The 24,965-nt window shown below is 46.4% G+C and overlaps 2 protein-coding genes and 1 long non-coding RNA gene across 9 annotated transcripts; 1 reads left to right on the plus strand and 2 right to left on the minus strand.

Annotated features, from left to right (window-relative positions):
• Positions 1–242: 242 nt before the first annotated feature.
• Positions 243–6,100, minus strand: LOC120679503 (inositol 2-dehydrogenase-like). 4 transcript variants are annotated; one of them, XM_039961109.1, is made up of 7 exons: positions 5,802–6,100; positions 5,434–5,594; positions 5,008–5,172; positions 4,766–4,930; positions 4,336–4,470; positions 968–1,065; positions 243–713 (listed from the first exon to the last, which is right to left on the minus strand). In XM_039961109.1, exons 2-7 carry the CDS (start codon positions 5,533–5,535, stop codon positions 521–523), a joined length of 858 nt encoding a protein of 285 aa, XP_039817043.1. In that variant the 5' UTR covers positions 5,536–5,594; positions 5,802–6,100; the 3' UTR covers positions 243–520. The 4 variants fall into 4 exon arrangements, with proteins under 4 accessions (XP_039817043.1, XP_039817045.1, XP_039817046.1 ...); XM_039961111.1 differs by having other exon boundaries at positions 5,434–5,604; XM_039961112.1 differs by having other exon boundaries at positions 5,434–5,666; positions 5,802–6,084.
• Positions 6,101–11,821: 5,721 nt separating this feature from the next.
• Positions 11,822–14,104, minus strand: LOC120679258. Of its 4 annotated transcripts, none has more exons than XR_005677082.1 (4): positions 13,552–14,104; positions 12,910–13,344; positions 12,707–12,773; positions 11,822–12,152 (listed from the first exon to the last, which is right to left on the minus strand). It is a non-coding gene; the product is annotated as an uncharacterized LOC120679258 (long non-coding RNA). The 4 variants fall into 4 exon arrangements; XR_005677080.1 differs by having other exon boundaries at positions 12,910–13,347; XR_005677081.1 differs by having other exon boundaries at positions 12,707–12,832; positions 12,910–13,347.
• Positions 14,105–20,028: 5,924 nt separating this feature from the next.
• On the plus strand, positions 20,029–23,635 carry LOC120679848 (leucine-rich repeat receptor-like protein kinase TDR). Its single transcript, XM_039961515.1, has 2 exons — positions 20,029–23,051; positions 23,151–23,635. Exons 1-2 carry the CDS (start codon positions 20,363–20,365, stop codon positions 23,531–23,533), a joined length of 3,072 nt encoding a protein of 1,023 aa, XP_039817449.1. The 5' UTR covers positions 20,029–20,362; the 3' UTR covers positions 23,534–23,635.
• Positions 23,636–24,965: the final 1,330 nt, after the last annotated feature.

The raw sequence follows: 24,965 nt of genomic DNA on the forward strand, positions 1-24,965 counted from the left end.
TGGAAATTGGAAGTCCTCAATGTATGTAGGTTTTATCAAGATTAATCTGATCAAAGTTGTGGAGCCATCATATGCCAGACCAAACCGTGTACATTCAAAAATAAATATACCACCACACCAAAATACAGGCAAGGATTTAAATGCACTCACGTCCACTTTGATAGATGAATTGATGTGGAAACAATTTCTCCTCCATGAATAATCGGCATACAATAGGCAATCCATGCTTACTAGATGCTTCATTGGAGAATGCAAGCGCATAACGTATTGAACTTCAAAAATTTGGAGGTAAACTAAGAGATACAGTGCAGATTAAAAAAACATCTCCGTATGTTCCGTTGATCGCATTGAATGGGTTGAAGAGACCTCTTTCCATGAAGAATTCAAATGCCCATTATTATAACATTGCGAAAGCTCAGGAGTTGGGAGCATTCTGAAGTCTGTGTACTGTACCTAATCTACATAGGAAGGTTGTACAATACATTGGCATGTCCACCTGTGTCTCACCTGAATTATCAGCCTAGGAACCTAAGACCTCTTCCATGGTCACAAACCGGCCTTGCTCAATTGATAATTGACCAGCCATGCCAATGGCAACAGATAGTAGACCGTCGCTTAAGTTGACGGAAGGTCCATAGGCACCTTGAGCCCTTATAGCAGATAAGAAGTTGAGGTGCTCCAAGTAGCTGGATCCATGATGAAGACCTTGATACCTATTAAAAAAAGTTTGCTAAGATACAAACCAAAACTTCCCAACTGCTAAGCTGTGCATTCTGCATCTTAACTTCAATAAACCAAACTTAAATCAATTTTCTCATTTATCAGTTCAGTTTGCCATGATCATGTAGTCACAGAGCAACAAAATAATATTACTTCAGAAACTGCCATTTAAAATGTGCAAGTTTTCCTTAAATTGCAAGTACTCAGGAGAGCAGAATGGTGATATGGTACAGCAAAATAGATATACTTGATTCGGTCATCTTCGGCCATTATTGTTACAACTCCATCTCTGCCTTCCGTTCTCTTTCCAAACCTGACAATGCTCTCAGGAACAAAAGCTTCACCCTGTTTGAAAAGAAATATTGTATTACTCACCCTAGAATTGCACATTCAACAGAGACAGGGTAGCATACAATTGAAATTCAGGTAATCAGATTCAAGTAATAAACAAAGGAGAAGAATACGCCAATATCTTTCACATAAAAGAAATCTCAAGTATGAGGATGGCTAGGATCCGCGAGCGGAAGACAAGGGACATCAACCAAATCAAATGCATTAAGGATGGGACAGATCGACTGCTAGTGAAGGATGAGGAGATCATGGATAGATGGAGAGAGTACTTCGACAAGTTGTTTAATGGGGAGAGTGAGGGCCCTACCCTTGAGTTAGATGACTCTTTTGACGATACCAACAGACGTTTTGTGAGGAGAATTCAGGAGGTAGAGATTGGGGAGGCTTTGAAGAGGATGAAGAGAGGTAAAGCGATGGGCCCTAATGGTATCCCCATTGAGGTGTGGAGATGCCTAGGAGATAGAGTAATAGTATGGTTAACTAAGCTTTTTAATCTCATTTTTCGGTCAAACAAGATGCCGGAAGAATGGAGGAGAAGTATATTAGTACCTATCTTAAAAAACAAGGGCGATGTTCAAAGTTGTACTAACTACCGTGGGATTAAGCTGATGAGCCATACGATGAAGCTTTGGGAGAGGGTTATCGAGCATCGACTAAGAAGAGTGACAAGTGTGACCCAAAATCAATTTGGGTTCATGCCTGAAAGGTCAACCATGGAGGCGATTTTTTTAATACGACAATTGATGGAGAGATATAGGGAGCAGAAGAAGGACTTGCACATGGTTTTCATTGACCTTGAGAAGGCTTATGACAAAATACCGAGAAATGTCATGTGGTGGGCCTTGGAGAAGCACAAAGTCCCAACTAAGTACATTATCCTCATTAAGGATATGTACAAAGATGCGACGACGTTTGTCCGGACATGTGATGGCAACACCACTGACTTTCCTATTAACATAGGCCTACACCAGGGGTCAGCATTGAGCCCTTATTTATTTACTTTAGTGATGGATGAGGTCACAAGGAATATACAAGGTGAGATCGCTTGGTGTATGCTCTTTGCTGATGATGTGGTGCTAGTCGACGAGAGTAGGGCAGGGGTTAATAGGAAGTTAAAGCTGTGGAGACGCACATTAGAGTCGAAAGGGTTCAGACTTAGTAGGACCAAGACCGAGTACATGATGTGCGATTTCAGCGCGACTAGGCATGAGGGGGGAGACGTTAGTCTAGATGGGCAAGTGGTGGTCCAGAAGGATACTTTTCGGTATTTAGGATCGGTGCTACAAAAGGATGGCGACATTGATGAAGATGTTAGGCATATAATTTCAACTGGCTGGTTGAAATGGCGGCAAGCTTCTGGCATCCTTTGTGACAAGAGGGTGCCACAAAAGCTAAAAGGCAAATTCTATAGGACAGCAATTCGTCCGGCGATGTTATACGGTGCTGAATGTTGGCCTACAAAAAGGCGACATGTCCAGCAACTGAGTGTAGCAGAGATGCGGATGTTGCGGTGGTTTTGCGGGCACACAAGGAGGGATAGAGTCCGGAACGAAGTTATTCGGGATAGGGTCGGGGTGGCATCAATTGAGAAACTTACCCAGCATCGGCTGAGATTGTTTGGACATGTCCAATGAAAGCCTCCTGAGGCGCCGATGCGTAATGGGATTCTTGAGCGGGTCGATAATGTAAAGAGGGGTAGAGGTAGACCTAAACTGACGTGGGATGAGTCGGTTAAGAGAGACCTTAAGGATTGGAATTTCTCTAAAGAGATAGCTTTGGATAGGAGCACTTGGAGACTAGCTATCAATGTGCCTAAACCTTGATCTTATTTTTTTTCGGGTTTCATCTCTAGCCTACCCCAACTTGCTTGGGAAAAAAGGCTATGTTGTTGTTGTTGTTGTAAAAGAAAACTCAAGTAGAGGGAAAAAAACTAGCGCACTGTGAGCTACCAGTGATCATATGGAACAAAACAAATGATCGTAAATCTCAAAGGAGGGGGGTTTGTAGATGCTCCCTCACAGCTCACGTTTCAAATGAAAATCTAGCTCTCCCTCTCCCTCAAAACCAGAAAAGGTAACTGATAAAGAATATCATAAAAAGGACTAAATCCATTATGCCTCTTCTAGATAAAATAGATCTGCAGACTTAAACGGAAATTCAAAACAATGCAGTCCAGATGCTTCCATTTCCCAATTGATTCGACTATGTATCTAGCTATACGAGAACCTACAGTATTGATCTTCATCCTGAACAATGTTTTCAATTTTCATACAACAAAATGCATGTGCATGCCTTTTATCACCAAGCCTTTCATGTACTGATACAATCATCAATGATTCACCAAGCCTTTTGTGAACTGACAGAGTCATCAATGATTCACCATCCAAATTCAGCCTTTGGAATACCTGACAGGTGGCATTTGATCATGATATCTCACCTACATTCTACAGGAGGCTTGTGGTACCACAAGGAGGTGATTATCCCAGCACTACCCATTGTAGTTGGTACAGAAACCACAGCCATTTGTCTGATTTACGAGTCACAATTTGTATGGCTAGTATGAGCCTACACAATTTATGCTTATGTTATTTATTACAGGTTTATGCATATCTACACACTATAGAACAATGCATAGTTACTGTACCTTCTAATCTTGCATAGTTATGTTCCAAAAGCTAAGTCTAGAGCCCAGTGTAGCTTTAGGTTTACGCACTTCAACAACCTACTATGTATCTCAAGATTTACCTCCAATAACAAGGACATAAAAGTAAAGAAAGGTGTCAGCAATAGTGATAATAGTAAAAGGAGAAGTATAGCTCAGGTCGTGATCCAGACACATATATTGATGATTCCCACGCGCTCCTATCTAAGGATAATTTTTTTGGGTATATACATATTCCATTCTTTGATATGAGCAAAGCATCTCAACTGAAGTTGGACAAGCTTTCCTTCGATTGGGGAACAAAATATTTTTGTAAACACTATTTCGAAGAAAAAAAATCAGTCAGGGGAACATGTGCTTCTATAAAATGGTGATTTTTTTCCTAGATGTTTTAGGCCTTTCTTCTGATGATAGCGTACTTGCAATCTGTGACCACACAATACTAAAACAGAGTAGAACAGACACCAAAACTGAAACTGAGTCAACTAAGTATAACTGAAGTGCCCTAGATGGCTAGATTCATATCAACGAAAGGTGACAGTTCGTCACAGCACTACATGGAAAATATAAAATCCAAAAGAATCATGTAGCTGTATTTGTACCTTCCCAGTGTCACCAACCACAGAAATTTCTTGCTCGTTTCTACTTCCTTCAGCAAACATGCAGAGATCAAGCATGCCACGAGAGCCATTATCAAATTCTACAATCACATATGCGTTATCAATTATATCTGGGACCTGCAAGGATATAATCAACTTTTAGTCACTACTAGAAAAGTTTAAAGGCTGCCTTCAAATTGTTGTTTGGTTACTGTTACAGCTTAGGAGGTCCAGCTGCAACATTGCACAAATGCTAGAGAAGGGAATATGATAAGAACTCAGGGTTTTACTGTAGTATAGAATGCATGTTCTTGAGTAGGAAGACAAACAGAACATTATTATTCAAAATGGCATGGACATGAGCATCATGCCACACATGAGTAAACTATGCATACAATGAAGTTTTTGGATCAATAAAGTAAGACATCCTGACCTTTCCCTCATACATCTCATCCTTATGGTTAACATCGATGGCTCCAGAAGCCATCACACGAACCGGGTTCGCAGCTGCAAACAGTCTCATCAAATCAAAGAAGTGGCAGCACTTCTCTACCAGAGTCCCCCCACTGTTGCAATTGAACCTGTTCCAGTTGTTTACCTGCAGGAGTTGTAGCAGTTAGAAACAGTGAGAAATGAATCTGTAACGTATTACAAGTAATGACACATTTTATGTACCTTAACAAGGAAAGGAAAACGGTGTTCACGTATGGCCACCATTCTGACTTGCCCTAGTGTGCCGCTCTTAACGATATCTATCAGCTTTGCCACTGGTGGCATGTACCTGTACTCCAATCCAACTTGCACAATTATGTCTGGTCTCTGTTGTGCCACTTCAATTACCTGTACGGATAGCCAATACAAACGCCATTACAGTCTGAGCTAAGCTACCAAAGACAATGCAGTACTTTTGCATACATATTGTACTATCAGAGAGTATATATGGCTGCTGATCCCTCCAGGAAGACAAAATGTCAGAGCTTATGCAAGAGGCAAACTACATCAAGGCGATACCAACGAACAAAACAGAGTAGCAGACACTAGTATGTAGCAGCGCATAAGAAGATCACGTCAGACAAAGAGACCAGACCATGGCCTCCTCACCTTCTTGCAGTGCTGCACCGCGGTGCACAGGGGCTTCTCGACGAGGATGTGGTGTGGTTGGTGGTGGCTGATGATGTCCATGAGTATCTCGTAGTGGGTCATGTTCGGCGACGACACGATGACGGCGTCACAGAGCCCGCTGTCCAGCAGCTCGCGGTGGCCTGAAAAGGTCTTGCATCGAAACCTTCTGGTTGTTAAGGATTCAGCAGCTTCTCAGTATTTGCAGTTGCACTCTATGGAGAGATTTGGGTACAATTTCCATAAGCAACCTAGTGTTGTTAAGTGTAATAGCTAGCAATGCGATGGATCAAATTAATGGAGGGCAATAAAACAGGTTCATCAAGAGCATCAGGCGCTAGAGGTTTTACCTGTGGAGCGGGGAGACCGAGCTCGTCGGCGAGCTGGAGGCCGAGGCGGAGGGACTCCTGGTGGGGGTCGGCGAGGCCGGTGACCCGCACCTTGACGGACTGCTCCCGCCCGACCTCGGCGGCGAGGTGGGCGAGGTTGTGGAGGTGCTCCCGCCCCATCATCCCGACACCGACTATCCCGTACCTCACCTCCGCCGCCGCCGCCGCCATCTCCCTCTTCGCCGCCGGCCGCCGGGTCGTTCGTCGAATCCGGATGGGTTTGGACTGGAGTGGTGACTGGTGGTTGCTGCGTCGCCACACGCGAATCAGAGCGAATCGGGCTCGGCTGGTTATCCTCCCGTGTCATGGGTGTTGGGCTGTCTCTTCAAGATGGGCCTGATCTTTAAATGGGCTGACGTAAAAAATTGTGGGCTAAGAAACTTCTGAATTTTTTTGAAAAAAAGTCTTTCTTTTGCCTCCCTCAACTTTGGTCCGAATCTGATTTTCCTTCCTAGACAACAAAATCGTCCATCTAGCCTCCTCAGACTCACAAAACTGTTCACGTAACCTCCCTGAGCAGTTTGAGGGTGACATGGCAGCGGTTTTTCTCTTTTTTTTTGACTAAATCTTTAAAAAAAATCACAAAAAAACATAAAAGAGAAAATCTAATTTTGTTGAACTCCACATAAGCATATCTACGCAATGAATATATTATATGGTATAATTTAGTATAAATGTTTTGCTGTAGATTTAGATATATATTTTTCTGTAATTAATTTATAGTTATAGTCTCCGTCATCCAAGTATGATGAAACTTTTATGGTGGTCTAATCATTATATGATTGAGATATAGTAAAAATTTTATGATTATCAGATCATGTATGACTGAGTTATTGATTTACCTAGATTTATCTATAGATTGGTCTAGATTTATCTAGATTTATATAGATAAATCTATAACTTAGTCAAAAATGATCCAATAATTATAAATTTGTATTATAGCTCAATTATATAAGTATTAGCTCACCATAAAAAATTCACCATAATTGGACAACAGAAATTGTAGATTTAATTTAATTACAGAAAAGGATATATCTAAAACTACAAAAAAATTATATTAAAGTATATCATATAATATGTTCAATGCGTAGATCTACTTACGTGGAGTTCAAGAAAATTAGATTTTCCCTTTTATGATTTTTTGTGATTTACTATGATTTTTTAAAGATTTTGTCAAAATAAAAAATAAAATAAAATGAGAAAATCGCTGCCACCTCACCCTTAAACCGCTCAGAGAGGTTATGTGGACGGTTTTGTGAGTCTAAAGAGGCTGGACGCACAGTTTTGTTGTCCAGAGAGGAAAAGCAGATTTGGCCCAAAGTTGAGGGAGACAAAAAGGATTTTTTCCGATTTTTTTTACATGAAAACTGCAACAACATGAATGGTTTTCAACCCTCCCAGACCTTTCTTCGTGTACTTTTCATCTGACTACTACTACGGTACACTTGCGGCACGCACGTATCTATAACATATACTAACGGGTCAAGATTTCGAGCCCTCTCGTGAGCCGTGGCCCCATGTGCGACCCATGTACTATTCATGCAGGATCCATGTACTCTTAAGCTGGGGCCCATGTATTTTTTAGGTGGGACCCATGCCGTGACCACGTACTCTTCTAGTAGGACCCACATACTATATTCTGATGGAATCCATGTGGGACCCACGTACTCCTATATACATGCCCGCAATATTAATTCACTCTCAATCTGCCTGCAGGGTCATCCTTCTCCAGCGCAACTAGGCCGCCATCGTCACACGATCAGCTTCCGTTGCCCGAAAGATCATCAACTACCCGACTGCTTGCCACCACCAGTGGCGGTGCAAGCCCTAGCATTTAGAGGGGCTCATTCCTCTACCTCATTTCCCTTCTCTCCTCCTCCTCCGTTCTCTTTGCCTCCAATAGAGTTTTTAGGGGTAGGGGGGCTTGAGCCCCCCTGCCCCCACGCTGGCTCCGCCCTTGGCCACCACCCCGGGCAGTAAGCATTGCATTTGAATTTGTATTGACTCAATATACTTTTTTAATATTTTGTCGTCCTTGCCATTGCCAAAACATGAGTAAGAGGTGTTAGGTTCTTAACAACATGAAGTAACCAATCCCTAGTTTTTTTTTAATTTATTAAACACATCTTTATATCTACAATCGCTATCATGTTTACCTTGAATCCATATGTATTTGCAAGAGCATCTCTCCAACATCACGTGATTAGCAGCACGAACCATATATTTTACACGCAGGATGCTTGGAACAGATCAAGGAATTAGAGCTACAAGTAAAGGATAATTGCTATAAGAAAGAATGGATGAATAATCTCTCTGAGTCTATGGGTGTGTTTAGTTGAGCTGTAGTTTTTGAGAAAAGTAGTTGTGGGTTGTGGGCTATAGAAAAGTTGTTGTGAGGTATGGGTTGTGAGAAAGTCAGGAAGCTATTTGATTGAGCAGTTGTGGCTTTTGAGAAAACCACGTTTCATCCACAGCCCTCTCCACTTAACTTTCTCACTCTCTAACTGACGAGCAGACCCCACTGAGCAACCCCTTCTTCCTTTCACTAGCGAGGACACAAAGGAGCAACGGCAGCCGGGGCTCGCCTACCTGGGCACGGCGGCGAAGGCTATGAGCCGGCACTGCCATCCACCTGTCCTTCTCCTTCTCCATATCCACCGTCGCCTCCCCCCTAGCCCTGGCCGCCAATGCCGAAGTGGCCGCCCTGCCTAGAGGGTAAGAGGGCCACACGAGGAGAGTGCCAACGGCGCTGGGGATGTCAGCTCCGCAGCGGGGGAGAGGCAGAGGAGCTCGCGTGGCGGCGGCGGCGGTGGCGGTGGGGACCTCGCGCAACGGCGGCGGAGGAGATCGTGGCGGTGGCAGAGTGGGTGTGCGGCTGAGGATGACAGGAGCGGGGGAGCGGACGCAAAAGGAGAGAAATTAATATGCTTCATAATTGATGGCAGGCGTGTAATTCTCGTCAAACTTCCCTCTTGCAGCCGGTGTAAAGCACCCTCCAATTTGCTTTTAAAGCCAAACTAAATATATTCTTAAAACTCTTGGTAACCATTGGTTGTACATATCCACGATGTGGGTATGAAAAGAGCGGATTTTATCCTTAGTATAAAATGAGCCGCACCCACGCTCGAGGGTCTGAATGAACTGAGCTCGAAGACGACGAAAAGAAGCTTCTCTTTCGCCCGCTTTCCGCCTAAATTTCCGAGCAAACTAAAGCACACATCAGCACCGAGAGCGGCCGGCCTGGCCGGCATCGATGGATCGCCTGCCAAAAGCACCCACCCACCAGCGCTGCCGCCGGCCGGCAACCCCAACCCAATCCCGCGCGTGTCTCATGCAGGTGCGGCGCAGGAGCACCATCGATCAGCTCGACACACGCGCCCATCCTCCACCGTCTTCCTCCTCCCCGGCCGGCCGCTTTAGCCACGCCGGCGGGCTCCCTACTCGATTCGTCGGGCTCCCACCGCGCGCGTCGTCCAAAGGCTGCCAAAGTCTCATCATTCCATGCCCGGCCCTCCTCTGAAGATCGGCAGGCAGGCAGGCAGGCCCCGTTGAAAAGTTGCGGCGCCTATCATCCAGATGCAGCGGCCTTGCAGTAGTCTTGCATTGCAGCTGCAGTTAGGCTCTGAAACACACGCGAGCAAGAGGAACATGAACAGTCCGGCACTAGTGATCGAGATTCAGGAATCAGGAATAGCATGCATCGACGCTCGACGGATCGCCTAGCTCCGTTCACCATTCTGATAGCCCCGGTAATGGCACGCTCTCGATTACTCCCAGATCTCCATCGCCTGCCTCAGCCGCCCGCCCGCCCCTACCATGTTGGCATGTTGCATTACATCATGCTTACTCACTGATGATGGCCGATCTTTCGATGAACAGATGATGATGATGGACGATCTTTGCACGCCTTGGGAATGAGAACTACTACTACTCTTACTGATGCGCATTTAGCACCGCCTTTTCGATTTGTTTACTCTTGACGCTCACGGAAAGGGGTCGGCAAAAAGGCTGGTGCTGCATGCCCTGCTAATCATCACGCTGTCTTAATTAGGATTTAGGAGCTAGGCCTCCCTTGTTCCAGCAATTTTAATAATCCATTCTTCAGAGATAACTACTACTTTACTTCTGCAAAGAGGCACATGATTGCACAACTACTTCTATTGCCCTAATGCAGTGCACATGCAGTGCAGCAAAAAGGCAAAAAGAGTTGCAACAAAGGTCAAGGGAATAAGAAAATAGGTTCACGGTGGTGCATCCCAAAGAAAGGAGAAGGCGGCCGGGCAGCCGGGCAGGGGGACCATGATTCTGAACCCTGAAGAAAAATCCTGTGCACCATACATGTGCTTTTGAAGGACCGAAGCCGGCGACCAGAGGGGGGTGAATGGGAGCCGATCAAAATTTCTTCGAAATTCGAATCGTCGGCCTATGTCCCAAAATCGGCCAAGCCCTCAAGCGTTCTGACCAAAGTTTGGAGTAGCTATTGAAAAGCTAACCCAACACAAAAGACCTCGAACGAGCGAGCGAAACCACGAAGTAAATCGGAAGCAAATCGGAAAAACTGCAGAACTGATCTGCCTGGACCGGTCTGACCGGTCGCGGCTGTTCAAAATCAAGCAGACCGGTCTGACCGGTCTTGCCTACCGGTCTGACCGGTGGCACCCAGAAAACCCCGAAAATCTTTGATTCAAACGGTGAATCTCGACCAGACGACCATGAAAATCGATGAAACTTTGGAGATTGCTTCGCCCCTACCCCGTGAACATATCCCCAAAAGATCTCGACCTAAAGATCAACAAATCTTGAGAATTATGGGGGAGATCAAAAGAGATTGGGGTTTTCTCCAATACTCAAAAACTTCAATTCTGATGAGCTCGTGATTCCAGAAGATTTGGCACACAGCTAGAAGCACGGGAATCACTCCAAAGAGCTCTACGAAACGTCGCAATCAAGTGCATCAAAATCGAAACGAAAATCCATCACAATAAGCACAAAAGGGACAGAATTGGATTGATTCAAAAGCCCAGAGGGCACAAGGAGGATGGGGCCTCCTTTCCCAATCACATCCAATACAAAGTCTCACAAATCCATGGACAAATTCTACTCTAAAGAGAGGAACAGGGGGAGAGGAACACAGGGGCGGCGGCCTGGAGAACAGAAGAGTCCATGAATAGATTACAAAAGCCGCACTTGACCTAACACAAGTGAAGGGGTATTTATACCCGCGGGACCGGTCAGACCAGTACGCTGGACCGGTCAGACCGGTTGGCCTGCAGCACCCCCTGTACACGATCTCATCCGACGGCCGATGTTCTTTCTTCGAAACGAAGTCTTCTCCGCGATGCCGCCGTCTTGATGAAGATCCAGTCTGCGGTTTTGGAGGGTCCGCGAAACCCGGGTAGGTGGCCGGTTTTGAGAAAACCGCCAAAACCTCACGCGCGGGAAGATTCCCACCTCCGCGCCGTGGCCCTAGCACTACAAAAAATCTGTTGATCCATGACGATTGAACTCCGTCACAAATCGCTGAAAAACCGTCATAAAACAGTATCTATGACGATCTCAAATAACGTCATGTATTGAGCGTCACAGATCACACCTCGTGACATTTCTTAAATTTTCGTAATAGATTGCTTGATCCATGACGTTTTAAAACCGTCATGGAATATCCCCGGGCCCCCGAAGCCCAACCCAAGCCCGTTTTCTATGACAAAAATTAACGTCACGAACAGTATAATTTTTGTCACAGATTCAATTGCCATGTCACACAATGAGGACATGGAAGATGACGTGGCCGATGATATGGCCATTATGTAGGAAGTAGTGGTGATGTGGCAAGTGACATGGCAAGTAACTTCAACCTCACAGCCCATTTTTGAATGGGCCCAATTCAATTGGGCCTAATTTCAGCCCAATATTTATTATTAGCTAACAAAATTCAGCTTATACACAATCCATTTACCAAAACAAAAGTTACAGTCCAAAAGTCACAATAAGCAATTACAGCCCAAATTATAACCTCATATCAATAATATTTGCATCAAACATCATGACACCAGAATAATGGATCACATAGTGTTTTCCATGAATCAGAACTAGCAATCTAACATTGCAGGACCAAAGACAACAAAATGAACCAGAAAAAAAATAAAAGATAGTTTTCACCAAGAGTATGAACCAGCAGCAGTAACTAAGCAAAGAATTCTTTTTCAACACGTATCAGTTTTGATGAGTGTTGTGGCAGCACATTTGGCTACAATGATTTCTTCTCTGTGAGGCTTCTATTCTAACCGCCAGTTCTTTAACCCTTTAAATCACCTGCAGAAATTAATGTCAATGCATAGTTAACTTTTGAGAATTGTAGGGAATAAAAATGCAGAAAACTTAATCAAATAAAACTGCAGGACATATGAACTCAAAGAGACAAAGCTGAGATATCAAACATGCACACACACAGCTGAGATATTGCTGTACATTTATCCACAATTTTGTTGGCGTGGAACAGAATAACTATAACTACAGTGCTATATTAGGAAAGGTTTGAATTGTGGCAAACAGCTTGCAGCTAATTGAAAACAGAGACAGTAGTCATAGAAAGCAATCTTAATGGTGATCTGACATGATACATATAAAAAATCAGTGCACTGGATGGTCATAGAAATCAATCTTACAGTGCTTTTTTTTTCAATGGAGAACAACTGAGGTATAAAGCATAATTAACATGTGAAAATATTAAACATAGAAAAGTGGACAAGATACATCAGATCACTGAAATAGGCCCTCCAAATACATGAGAATGATAACCTTGTACACAAAATCTATATACGAATTACACTATGTCAATATAAGCAGCAGGGGGATGCTAGTTGTACCTAGAGGTCTGACTCAACGCCAACAAGAGAGCCATTCGGTGCATGCGCCTACTGCCACCGGCTGAGACTAGAGATGCAGAAGAAAACACAAACCACCAGTCAAGTCTGAGATGCACATTTAAGTTCCTATAAATCATTTGTTTACAACAATGAGTTCTAGCTCAATTTGCATACACATGTCATAAACAATGATGCAGCCTTACCAGGGGGCTCACAGCTGAGAGAATTCCATGCGAGCTCCTATGACAACACCTCTGTCCACAGCTCTCCCTTTTTCCCACGCTCATTCAGAAGCAATAATCCTGAAAGACATACAACAATATCTCATCCAATCAATCAATGCACAGGAGGGCGTCAATACTAACACAGCTGCAGTACAAACAAAACCTGTAGAAATCTGAAAAATAGAAGGCTATAGTCTCAATGCAATTTACAAGACCAATTCACAGTTAGGGGCAAGAGAGGAAGAACTCAAATGTGTGAAATTGTAGGCGAAGTAGCAGCAGTGAGCGAATATGCTAACCCAGCTTCAACTTTACCAAAGAATTGCTCCTTTGCCAACAGAGATCCAAACATCATGTCACCACTGGAGCATTCTGTCGAGCACTTTACAGGCAACAATTATGGCGTGAGGTAAACTGCTGGTACAATTAGAAACAGATAAATCTTAGTCAAGGCCGTGAAGAAGGGAATCAAGAAATTCAAGATGCCATGGAGGAGCCCCGTCATTCCCATGGATCAGGTATGGCCGCTGCTGCCTGCTGCTTCGTCCATATGCCTATCACAGCCATAATGGAGAGAAGGAGATGGCCGAGTGGTAGAAAAGGTCTAAATAATACGCAAACCTGAATCGCTATTTGTTGAGTCGGATGCAGCAGCCGCTGGTGGATGAGTCTGCGGACCTCAACCGCTCCGCAGGAGAGGAGCAATTGGATGAGCCCCCCGGCGGGGAGGCGCGGCGAGGAGGGGGCCCGAGTCCGCACTGGCAGCGGCCACTATACATTGTATATCTTCCGGGGTCGAGGCTTGGAGCTCGCCCGGCCTTCCTCCATGTGCCCAGACGGCTGCCGCGCGAGAGGGCCGTCGCGGCGGCGACGAGGTCAAGGGAGACGGTGGCCGCGGCCCTCGACGAGCGAGAGGGAGCAGCTCGCAGATCTGAGGAGAAAGAGAGGGAGAGGTGTGGAGGCCGGAGGGTTAGCCGCGCGGTGACGAGGATGCGAGGGCAGAGTGGGGCGGCGGGTGCGGAGAGTGGATCCGGAGAGAAGCAGCAGCGGTGGAGGTGGGAGGCGACGGAGGGCGCGAGAGGCCGGCGGTCGAGGTGGGCGTGGTTCGCCCATCGGGAGTAAAGCGGCGGCGGTAGCAGGGGAGGTGGAGGCGCGAGGAGGCGGCCGGTAGGGGTAGCAGGAGCGCGGAACAGGGAGGTAGTGTTTCGGCGGGCCTTTTATACACATAGGGATTCATTCGAATCGTCGGATCGGAGATGTACGACTGGTAAACGTCGGACCTTAGAGGAAAATGGCCCAGACAAGGTTTCATGGCCCGTTTAACATTTTTCTTTTTTATTTTTATTGTACTGCACCATTGTGAAGTAACATGTAAAAATAATACCATATATATCAATTTATTTTTTACATATAATAGACTACATATAAGTTCTCCTACAGAAGTTTCAATAATTTTCTAAGTCATTTAATATTTTTAGTAGTTTAAATGACTTTCTGTGCGTTTATTGAAAATAATTACAATTTAAGCTACATGTATCTCAAATAATATTTAAAATATTTGATAAAAATATATTTTAAGGACATATGAACCATTATAGCTTATATCCTAAAAATATATAAAATGTTCAAATGTTTGTTAGGGACAATTCAAACTTCTATTTACAACCTTATTATACAATAATGATAATAATACCTAAAACTTCTCCAATTTTTTTTGTAAATTGGGATAGAATCATTTCATGTATTTATATGCTTTTAATAAAAGTTTCACAAGATTTTATGGAAATTGTAATATACATTGTTCACAAAATTTATAGGTGTGTCACATTGTTTCATAGAACACAAGTCAAACTTTGAGATTTGAGTAACTTATAATATTTTTAAACTCATATGCACCTCAAACTTGGGCAGAGCCTTATGTTCATTATAACATTAGAAAATATGAAGTTACATTACTAATTGTTATGCAAAAACATATTTTTTGTTTATCTACTTGGATGGAAGAAAACAAGTCATATGTACAAGTATCTCAAATAATATTTAAAAAATCCACAAAAATATAGCTCAAATAATATTTCAAGTGTCTCAGTTTTCCTATAGCTCATATCCCGAAAATCAATGAAAATTTCAAATGTTTGCTAGTCATAATTCAAAATTCGACTTGCAATGTTATTATAAAATAATGATAATAATACATAAATCTTATCTAAAAATTTTGTAACTTCTTCTAGAATCATTTTACAAATGCATAATCTTGTCATAAAAGTTTAATAACACAAATGTATAATCTTCATCTTGGTCTACCTAGTAATGCCTTATTATAATTAAAATTCGCACTTACCAAACAAATCAAAGGCTGCAGCCCAGGTGGACAGCTCAGCTCTGGCGAATGGCAAGTCGCTGGTTCGATTCGCTCCGGGCACTTGTTGGTTGTCTCTATTTTTTCAATTTTAACTATGCCGCGCACGTAGTGTATATACAAGTAAAGTTAACACCACAATTGCACAAATGACAAGAGCAATCCAGTGGTTAAGTATCCACGTGTGTGGACTGGAGACGAAGGTTCCCATAGGCTCAACATTACTACCGATTTTTATGAATTAAGACAATATTTTGGTATACAAGAAAAATTAAATACCATATATGCTCACAAGTGAAGGTGCAGCCTGGTGGTTAGGCGTGTGGTCCGGTGTTGCTCTCTCCAAACCAGAGTTCGACTCCCTTCGTGCTTCTATTTTTGCGGAATGAAATTTAATTTCTCCATGACAGATGGACCCCACTTGTGAGGCTGACAACAGGTCCTTGTGTGGTAAAATGCAACATTGTGAAGTAAAATGCAAAACTAACAATCTTATAGATCCCAATAAAAAAGAACTAGCTCGCCATCTTGTGTTTATTTGTTTATGAAATATGCCTCAAACTAAAATCTGGTAATATAATACTCCCTCCTTCCCTGTTTATAAGGCATACACGTATATCAAGATTCAAACCTTGTCATCTTTGACCAATAATTTGACTATTAAAATTTTATTTTTATAATGCAAATTTCATATGATTGGATTCATAATCAAATATATTTTACAATGATTATAAATTTATAATCAAAAGTGATATAATATATGATAAATAAATGGTCAAAATGTTGTTTAGAAGACCGTGTCATGTTTCACCATGCCTTATAAACGGGGAAGGAGGGAGTAATACGCATATTTCCAACATGATTTGAATGTAATTAAAACTAAATAACGAACCATGGCACAACCAAGGAGGGGCCCGGTGGTTAGTTGTGATCGACTCAAACCCACCGCGCCTGTATAAAAATGATGAATGCCAAAACATATACTAGTCAAAATAACTATGACGATTTTTGTGACATTAATGCTGAAACGTCATTGTTTTGTGGGCTCAATTATGACGAATTCAATAAAACGTCATATTTTGTGGGCTCAATTATGACGAATTCAATAAAACGTCACAGAGTTCTGGGCCTAGGGTCCATACCTTCAAATTCGTCATAGATTGTATGCAATTGTGATGCTCTATTAAAATGTCATAAAATTTTCGTCATAGATCACCACATTTCTTGTAGTGTAGACGTCGTTCCCGCCTCGGCCTTCTGACGGCCCTAGACGCCACCCGACGCCCGTCACCTCCTCGTCCGCAGCGAGGCCCTAGACGCCGTAGACGCCCGTCGCCTCCGTCAGTCCCGAGACCGACACCTGTGCCTCCATGACTCGGCGTCTTCAACTGCCGTCCACCTCCTTGGTTTTGTGGCGCAAACCAAGAAACCCGCCTTCCGTCGCCGCTTGCGCCCTCGATCCAAGAGTGGACGCCACAGCTGCCGCCCGGTCCGAGCTCCGGTCCCGGCTGCCCTTCACCGCCGTCCACCGCACGGTCCATCGGCCACAGCACCTCCACAGCAGCTCCCCGTCGACACTCGACGCCCTTGTACCTGCAATCCAAAGACCAAACGCACGATCACATCGCACGGTTGACAATTCACTCATCACAAGCAGGATAGAGTACTCACGTTCCTCAGCTTTGAAGCTCCTCTGTCTTTGATCCACGGTGCCAGTGGTTCAGTGAAACCTTTGGTCTCTGAAATCCATGTGCGTCCGCATGCTCCATGTCATCTATGATGCTTACAGTACAGGTGTTGCTACGAGAATGATGAGACTTGAGGTAGAGCTAGTATCAAGTACTGCTTGCTTCAAGCGGATTCTATCTAATACATCTCTGCCTTCAGTGAAGAATGGTGTGGTCCATCAAAACTGAAGTTCTCAGTTCATTGTTAATACAAATCTGTACGTACTAGCAGTCATTGTCATCGACACAGATAAGACAAACTGGATTGAAATATCATCTTGATTATGAGCACCACTGACTAATTATTTTAAGTTCAATCATTGCATAATTCATCATATACGTTCGATCCAAAACATCCAAATAAAAAAAAATCTACTCTGCTTTGACCTACTACTATTCAGTTCAAAGGGTGCGCAAGGGCAACTCTTCTAGGTGCTAGCTGTTGTGCTTTCAGATCACCAAAGCTTTGGCTTGCCGTGTCATGTCGCCATGAAGACTTTCTTCTTCCTTTGGTGCTCTCTGAGAGACTGCCTCGTTCGGCTTTGTTGTCTCTGCTGCTCCTGCCGCATGCATTTTGCCGGGCATCTTGCAGACATCTGGTAAGCTCAAAACCTGCAGTTGGCAATGCTTAGTTTACGCAGTACAAGATGAGTGTTCGTACACGATGTGCTTGGGCCATGTTTAGTTCTAAAAAAATTTCAAGATTCTCCGTCACATCGAATTTTTAGACACATGCATAAAGCATTAATTATAATTTAAAAAATAATCAATTACACAGTTTAGCTGTAAATGATGAGATGAATATTTTGAGTCTAATTAGTCCATGATTGGACAATAATTACCAAATAAAAACGAAAGTGCTACAATAGCCGAACCCAAAAAATTTCGCGAACTAAACACACCCTTGGTTTTTCCTTGGATCATCACCTAAGCAGTGGCCCGTAGATCTATTTCAAGACATGATTTGCCTTGATTTCTTCACCCAGACTCCTTCGAGAGCCAAGGACAGTTGACAGTTAGTAGATATGATCGTTCTCATGCACGTCAAACTTCATTCATGAAAAACAAACATGGATGAAGATGAGTTGTGACAGCTCCCTCAAGTAATGCAATGATGCTATGTTAACCAAAAGTGCAGCAGAAAAAGAAGGCAATAACACTTCAGGTTCTCAGTGTGAAATGTGATCCCTTTACTAGGGAGATGAGCTTAGCAATTCATTGTTTTTACCAAGTAACCACTAAGGCCAGTTGCAGTGCACAGTTTCATGACACAGTTATCTAGACTGGAAACTAGGTAACTGTTTCAGATGGATTTCAGGATGATGAAACTCCTCATATCTCATGAAACTCCATCCTTATCTCTCCTTACTATGTCAGCAAAATTGATGATATTTAATACCATGAAACCTTCCAAGAAACACACGCGATAAAAAAGGTGCAGAACCAGAATTGAAATATCTGTACAAGAAGCTGTTAATGATCGAGTAGCAATAATAAGTCTTTGCAAACTGCACATTGCTAGTATGATTAACAATAATGCAATTGACCATTAAAATCACATTAACCCTATTCTAGGGTGATTAATTCTTGACCTAGCTTGTTAATTTGCCACAAAAGCTTTGCTCTCCTCCTTTCAGAGCAGAATTGTTTGCATGGTTTGCCTCTGGTTGCTGCCGCGCACCATGCAGACAATGAGCATAAAGAATAAGCTCAAATCTGTAGTTCCTAGTGCTTAGTTTACTCGGTTCAAGAAAACAAGGTAATGTTTGTACAGCAGAAAGATGGTGATGATCGATCTTGGTAAAACTTGGAACAGCAGTGGCCGATCAGATCTGTTGCAAGACATGATTTGCCTTGATTTCTTCACCCAAAATGCATCGAGAGGCAGGGGTACATGACAGTTTGGTACACTCGAGTGCTCCATCTGGTGCTACTGGTATCTGGTGAGATGAGTAACTTTTACTTAAACTTAGGACATAATCATTCTTAACGTTGTGTGCTACATTTTTCCCTATGCAGCACAGTGCTTGAACTTGATAAGAAATCAAGATATATGCGACATGATTAAGTCATGATGTGCATACTTCTTGTGCCGGCATAATGTAGATTAGCATCACCAAATGATCTTATACTTACAGAGAACAAGTACTTAATTAGCTGCCATCAGAGAAGTCAATGCAAACTTCTGGACAACAAACAAAGTAACAAACTGTGCAGGATTCAGAGAGGCTAGCATCAGAAAAGAGCTTTGAAGGAACACAGGTTGCCCCCACTTGGGCTGGGAATCTGGACGAACAATTGAGCATGAGCTGACACGGTCACTCAACCGAGTTGGTGGCTTGGTGCACTATCCATCAGCCTCCTCCATGCCTCAAAGTTACAAAAAGAGCACGGCAGCATGAGCATCCTGGAGGAGGAAAGGAAGAAGGAAGGATCAGCACCTTGGCAGCAAGCTACTCGAGTGCACAGCACTCCCCCCATGCCTCCCCCAAAAGCAATCAGAGCGGCATCATCTCCCTCACTGACGCCGTGGGCCCGTGCACTTGTGCCACACCACACCGTTCTCCAGCAGCCCTCGAGGTGTAGGAGGAGGAGCTCTTTGAGAAAGCGAAGAAAGGGGGAAAAGGGCAGCAAACCTATCGATGAATTGGAAAAGCGAAAGAGACAATGCCGGGCAAAAAGAGGTTGTGGATGTTACCTTGTTGTCGCATACAGCAGCATGAACTGTTCATTCAACTTCAACATCAAAGCCGGCTAAAGGCCCTGATCCTCACTCTTGGTCTCTTGCTGCTGCTTCAAACAGGTCATTTTCCAATGGAATCTTGCTGGCTATTATTTAAGTTTCTGTGAATTTTGAAGCTTATTTTTTATGAAGAGAACCGTCATTTAATTTGAAGCTTCAAACTTCAAGATGTTCTCTTAGTTTTTTTTTTTCTAAAAAAGAGTGTTTCGAAAACTATCTCATGCAGGACGAGAGAGACAGAACTAGTGCTAGTTGTGATGAGAGGCAATATGCATGTTCATGCACGGTACAACGAAAAAGCGTAAGCTTCCATTGCCGCAATGGTGAGAAAGCAGAGCCCGGCCCGACCAGACCGCCGCCATCATCACCACCTCCACCACCACCATCCCTTCCTCTCCCTCCTCGAGCTCCAGTCTCCACTCCGCGCTTCCACAGCCCACTCCTCATGTCGTCCACCACCACCTCCTCCGCCTCCATCTCCAAGCCTCTCATCATGACCTTCACCAGTGCGCCACCACTACCTTTCCCGCCTCCATTTTACGCCCCCCTCGCTCCCCCTGGCACCACCACCGGCACCTTCTCCCACACGGCCACTCCCCCGCCATGGCCGCCGCCACGGGCACCTCCTCCCCGTCACCGCTCCCGCTCCACGGCGGTCTCCTGCTCCTGCTACCCCTGCTGGCCATCACGACCGCCGCGTCGTCGGCGCCGCTGCCCCTCCTCGCGCTGCTGTCCCTCAAGTTGTCGCTGCGGGACCCGGCCGGCGCGCTCCGGCCGTGGACATACGCCGCCGCGGCGTCCGCGGGGGCCACGCGGTCGCTGGCCCCGCCGTGGTGCGCGTGGCCGGGCGTCTCCTGCGACGCCGCCACGGGGGACATCGTCGGGATCGACCTCTCCCGGCGCAACCTCTCGGGAACGGTCTCGGCCACGGCGGCGCGGCTGCTGGCGCCGACGCTCACGGCGCTCAACCTCAGCGCGAACGCGTTCGCCGGGGAGTTCCCGCCGGCCGTGTTCCAGCTCCGGCGGCTCGAGGTGCTCGACGTCAGCCACAACTTCTTCAACGGCACGTTCCCCGACGGCATTGCCATGCTCGGCGCGCTCACCGCGCTCGACGCCTTCAGCAACTGCTTCGTCGGTGCGCTCCCCCGTGGCCTCGGCGAGCTCCGGCGGCTGGAAAGACTCAACCTCGGCGGCAGCTACTTCAACGGCAGCATCCCTGCTGAGGTCGGGCAGCTCAGTCGGTTGCGGTTCCTGCACCTCTCTGGGAACGCGCTCACCGGCCGGCTGCTGCCTGAGCTCGGCGAGCTCGCATCTCTCGAGCACCTGGAGATCGGGTACAATGCCTACGACAGCCACATTCCGCCGGAGCTCGGCAACCTGACGCAGCTCCGGTACCTCGACATCGCCGTCGCCAACGTCACCGGCCCGCTGCCACCGGAGCTCGGCGAGCTCGCGCGGCTTGAAGCGCTGTTTCTGTTCAAGAACCGGCTCGCCGGCGCGATACCGCCGCAGTGGTCTCGCCTCCGCGCACTGCAGGTCCTCGACCTGTCGGACAACCTGCTCGCCGGCGCCATCCCGGCCGGGCTCGGCGATCTGGGAAACCTCACCACGCTGAACCTCATGAGCAACTTCCTCTCCGGCACGGTCCCGCCGTCGATCGGCGCGCTGCCGAGCCTCGAGGTGCTGCAGCTCTGGAACAACTCGCTCACCGGCCGGCTGCCGGAGTCACTCGGCGCGAGCGGCCGGCTCGTCCGGGTCGACGTGTCGACCAACTCCCTCTCCGGCCCGATTCCCGCCGGGATGTGCTCCGGCAACCGTCTCGCCCGCCTCATCCTCTTCGACAACCGTTTCGACTCGGCGATCCCGGCGAGCCTCGCCGGCTGCTCGTCGCTCTGGCGTGTCCGGCTCGCGTCGAACCGCCTCTCCGGCACGATTCCGGCCGGCTTCGGCGCCATCCGCAACCTGACGTACCTGGACCTGAGCTCCAACTCGCTCACCGGCGGCGGCATTCCTGCTGACCTCGTGACTTCTCCGAGCCTCGAGTACCTGAACATCTCCGGCAACCCGGTCGGCGGCGCGCTCCCGAACGTGTCGTGGCAGGCGCCGAAGCTGCAAGTCTTCGCGGCGAGCAAGTGCGCCCTGGACGGCGAGGTCCCGGCGTTTGGCGCCACCGGGTGTTCAAACTTGTACCGGCTGGAGCTGGCAGGGAATGATCTGACCGGTGCAATCCCCGATGACATTGGCGTCTGCAAGCGGCTGGTGAGCTTGAGGCTGCAGCACAACCAGCTCACCGGCGAGATCCCGGCCGAGCTCGCCGGCTTGCCGTCGATCACCGAGGTCGACCTGTCCTGGAACGCGCTCACCGGCGCAGTCCCGCCGGGGTTCGCCAACTGCACCACGCTGGAGACCTTCGACGTGTCCTTCAACCACCTCGCGCCGGCCGACTCGCGAGGCGGCGGCGAGGGCAGCTCCGCTCGGCACAACGCGGCAATGTGGGTTTCCGCCGCGGCGGTGGCGGTCGCCGGGATGACGGTGCTCGCGGTCACGGCTCGCTGGCTCCAGTGGCGGGACGACGGCGCCGCCGCGCCGGAAGGCAGCGGTGGTATGGGCGGTGCGCGGGCCAACGTCGTCGCCGGACCGTGGCGGATGACTGCGTTCCAGAAGCTCAGCTTCACCGCCGACGACGTGGCGCGGTGCGTCGAGGGGAGCGGTGGCATCGTCGGCGCCGGGTCGTCGGGCACGGTGTACCGGGCGAAGATGCCCAACGGCGAGGTCATCGCGGTGAAGAAGCTGTGGCAAGCGGCGGCGCAGAAGGAGGCGGCCGCTCCGGAGCCGCCGCCGCCGCGGAAGGACCAAGTCGACGGCGACGGCGGCAAGAGGGTGCTCGCGGAGGTGGAGGTGCTGGGCCACCTCCGCCACCGCAACATCGTCCGGCTGCTCGGGTGGTGCACCAACGGCGAGGCGACGCTGCTGCTCTACGAGTACATGCCCAACGGCAGCCTGGAGGACCTCCTACACGGCGTCGGCGCCGGCGCGGCCGCGGCGCGGGCCAAGCCGAAGGCGCGGCTGGGCTGGGACGCGCGGCACCGGATCGCCGTCGGCGTCGCCCAGGGCGTGAGCTACCTGCACCACGACTGCCGCCCCGCCGTGGCGCACCGCGACCTCAAGCCCAGCAACATCCTGCTCGACGCCGACATGGAGGCGCGCGTCGCCGACTTCGGCGTCGCCAAGGCCCTCCGCGGCGCCGCGCCCATGTCCGCCGTCGCCGGCTCCTGCGGCTACATCGCGCCAGGTGAGTGAGGCGGCGTATCTCTGATCGTGCCATGACATGAACAATTTCGACCTTCGTAGAGCTAACTGAACATTTCGTCAAATATCATGAACAATTCAGAGTACACGTACACTCTCCGAGTGGACGAGAAGAGCGACGTGTACAGCTTCGGCGTGGTGCTCCTGGAGATCCTGACCGGGCGGCGGCCGGTGGAGGCGGAGTACGGCGAGGGGAGCAGCATCGTGGACTGGGTGCGGCGCAAGGTCGCCGGCGGCGGGGACGGCGGGGCGCGCGACGTGATGGACGCGGCGGCGTGGGCGGACCGGCGGCAGAGCGGCGAGGCCCGGGAGGAGATGGCGCTGGCGCTGCAGGTGGCGCTGCTGTGCACGAGCCGGAGCCCGCAGGAGCGGCCGTCGATGAGGGAGGTGGTGTCCATGCTGCAGGAGGCCAAGCGCGGCCGGAAGCTCGCGGCGAATAAGGAAGCGCAAACAAAGATCATTTAGCTAGCGACGACCACGTGTGTGTAAACTACCTACTTTGTCATGTAAAATGTCTCCATTGTATGACGAGTACCAAACCTTCTTTGAGTTCACAAGGTTTTTTAAGTTTAACTTGTCACATTTCAAATTCATTAGTCTAAACTATATCATATTTAATATTTCTTAAAATTTTGCAGAATGATATATGTTCCTTATGACGGAACGTGTCCACCTGGAGTATATGTTGCTTAAAATATTATCTTTCAGACTTGAGGAACCATCTAAGATATAGGTTTGAACCTTGGGGTTAGTTTACATGTGTTTTTCTCTCTGTTCTTACTTTAGAACCGCCAAAGATAATGCAGCTATCAGCATGGTTCTTAATCGGAACCATCTCTTATGGATCTTATTTAGAACCCTAGGCATATAAGATCTCGCTGGGGCTAGCTATCGCTCACGCTGCAAAAACCTCATCCATCGCCAGAAGGAATCCACATCAGTTGGTGGGCTGTTTTCCGTTAATTCATTTAGCCCAATAACAATTACTATAACTTTTGAGGCCGTACAGTATCAGATGTGCATGCATGCAGCAGACTAAATAACGTGCTTTGTTTTTTCCTGTAGGAAGACACACCACATGACTTTTACATGACATCATCCAGAGCAATAAATGATCCAGCCCCTTTTTGTTCTTATTGTTTCCTTCTTTTTTCTTGTCGTGTGTATTGTTTCCTATTTTCGTATTCTTTTTTCTACTTCTATCATTTCATAATAGGAAAACATTTCATTATTTCATTTTGTTCTTTCTATTTCTATTCTTTCCTGTTTTATTCATTATAAACATATTTTTACCTTTTGTATTTATTATTTTCTCTCAAATTACTATTTTTTGTCCAACACTTTCTTTCATATTTTTCTTTCATTATTCTGTTTTCTCACTTTTAACATGTTTTTCCTTCTGTTTCTTTTTCCCTTTTCACTTTCATCTCATCTTTATTGTATTTGACGGTGATTTTTCTTAATTATAGAATTATGTAAGTTATATACGTGTCTTGTAGAGTTTTTAAATAATTTATTTTCTTTATATACTTATACAATTCATATAGGCAGGAGCCAAAAACAAGCTTGTATTAGCATGTGTATATGTAACTATAAGAATATTTTTACCGATGTAGATGTGTTTGTTCTTCATGTACAATTATTTATCTGCATGTAACAAATTTGTTCACAATTTCAAATTATTTGTTTGCTGTGTAAATCAAATTGTTCCGAAATGTTGACTCACTTGTTCGTGATATTTGTTTTCCATATTTAGCCTATACAATCAAATGTTCACAATGATTAATATTTTGTTCATTGTACATTGTACATTGTTCATTATGTTTAATTTTCTTTGTTCGTAAAAATAATTATTTGTTCGTGTTGTTTAAATATTTGTTTCTAATATCCTAAATTA

This window comes from Panicum virgatum, chromosome 6N (assembly GCF_016808335.1).
Source record: "Panicum virgatum strain AP13 chromosome 6N, P.virgatum_v5, whole genome shotgun sequence".
Lineage (NCBI taxonomy): Eukaryota > Viridiplantae > Streptophyta > Magnoliopsida > Poales > Poaceae > Panicum > Panicum virgatum.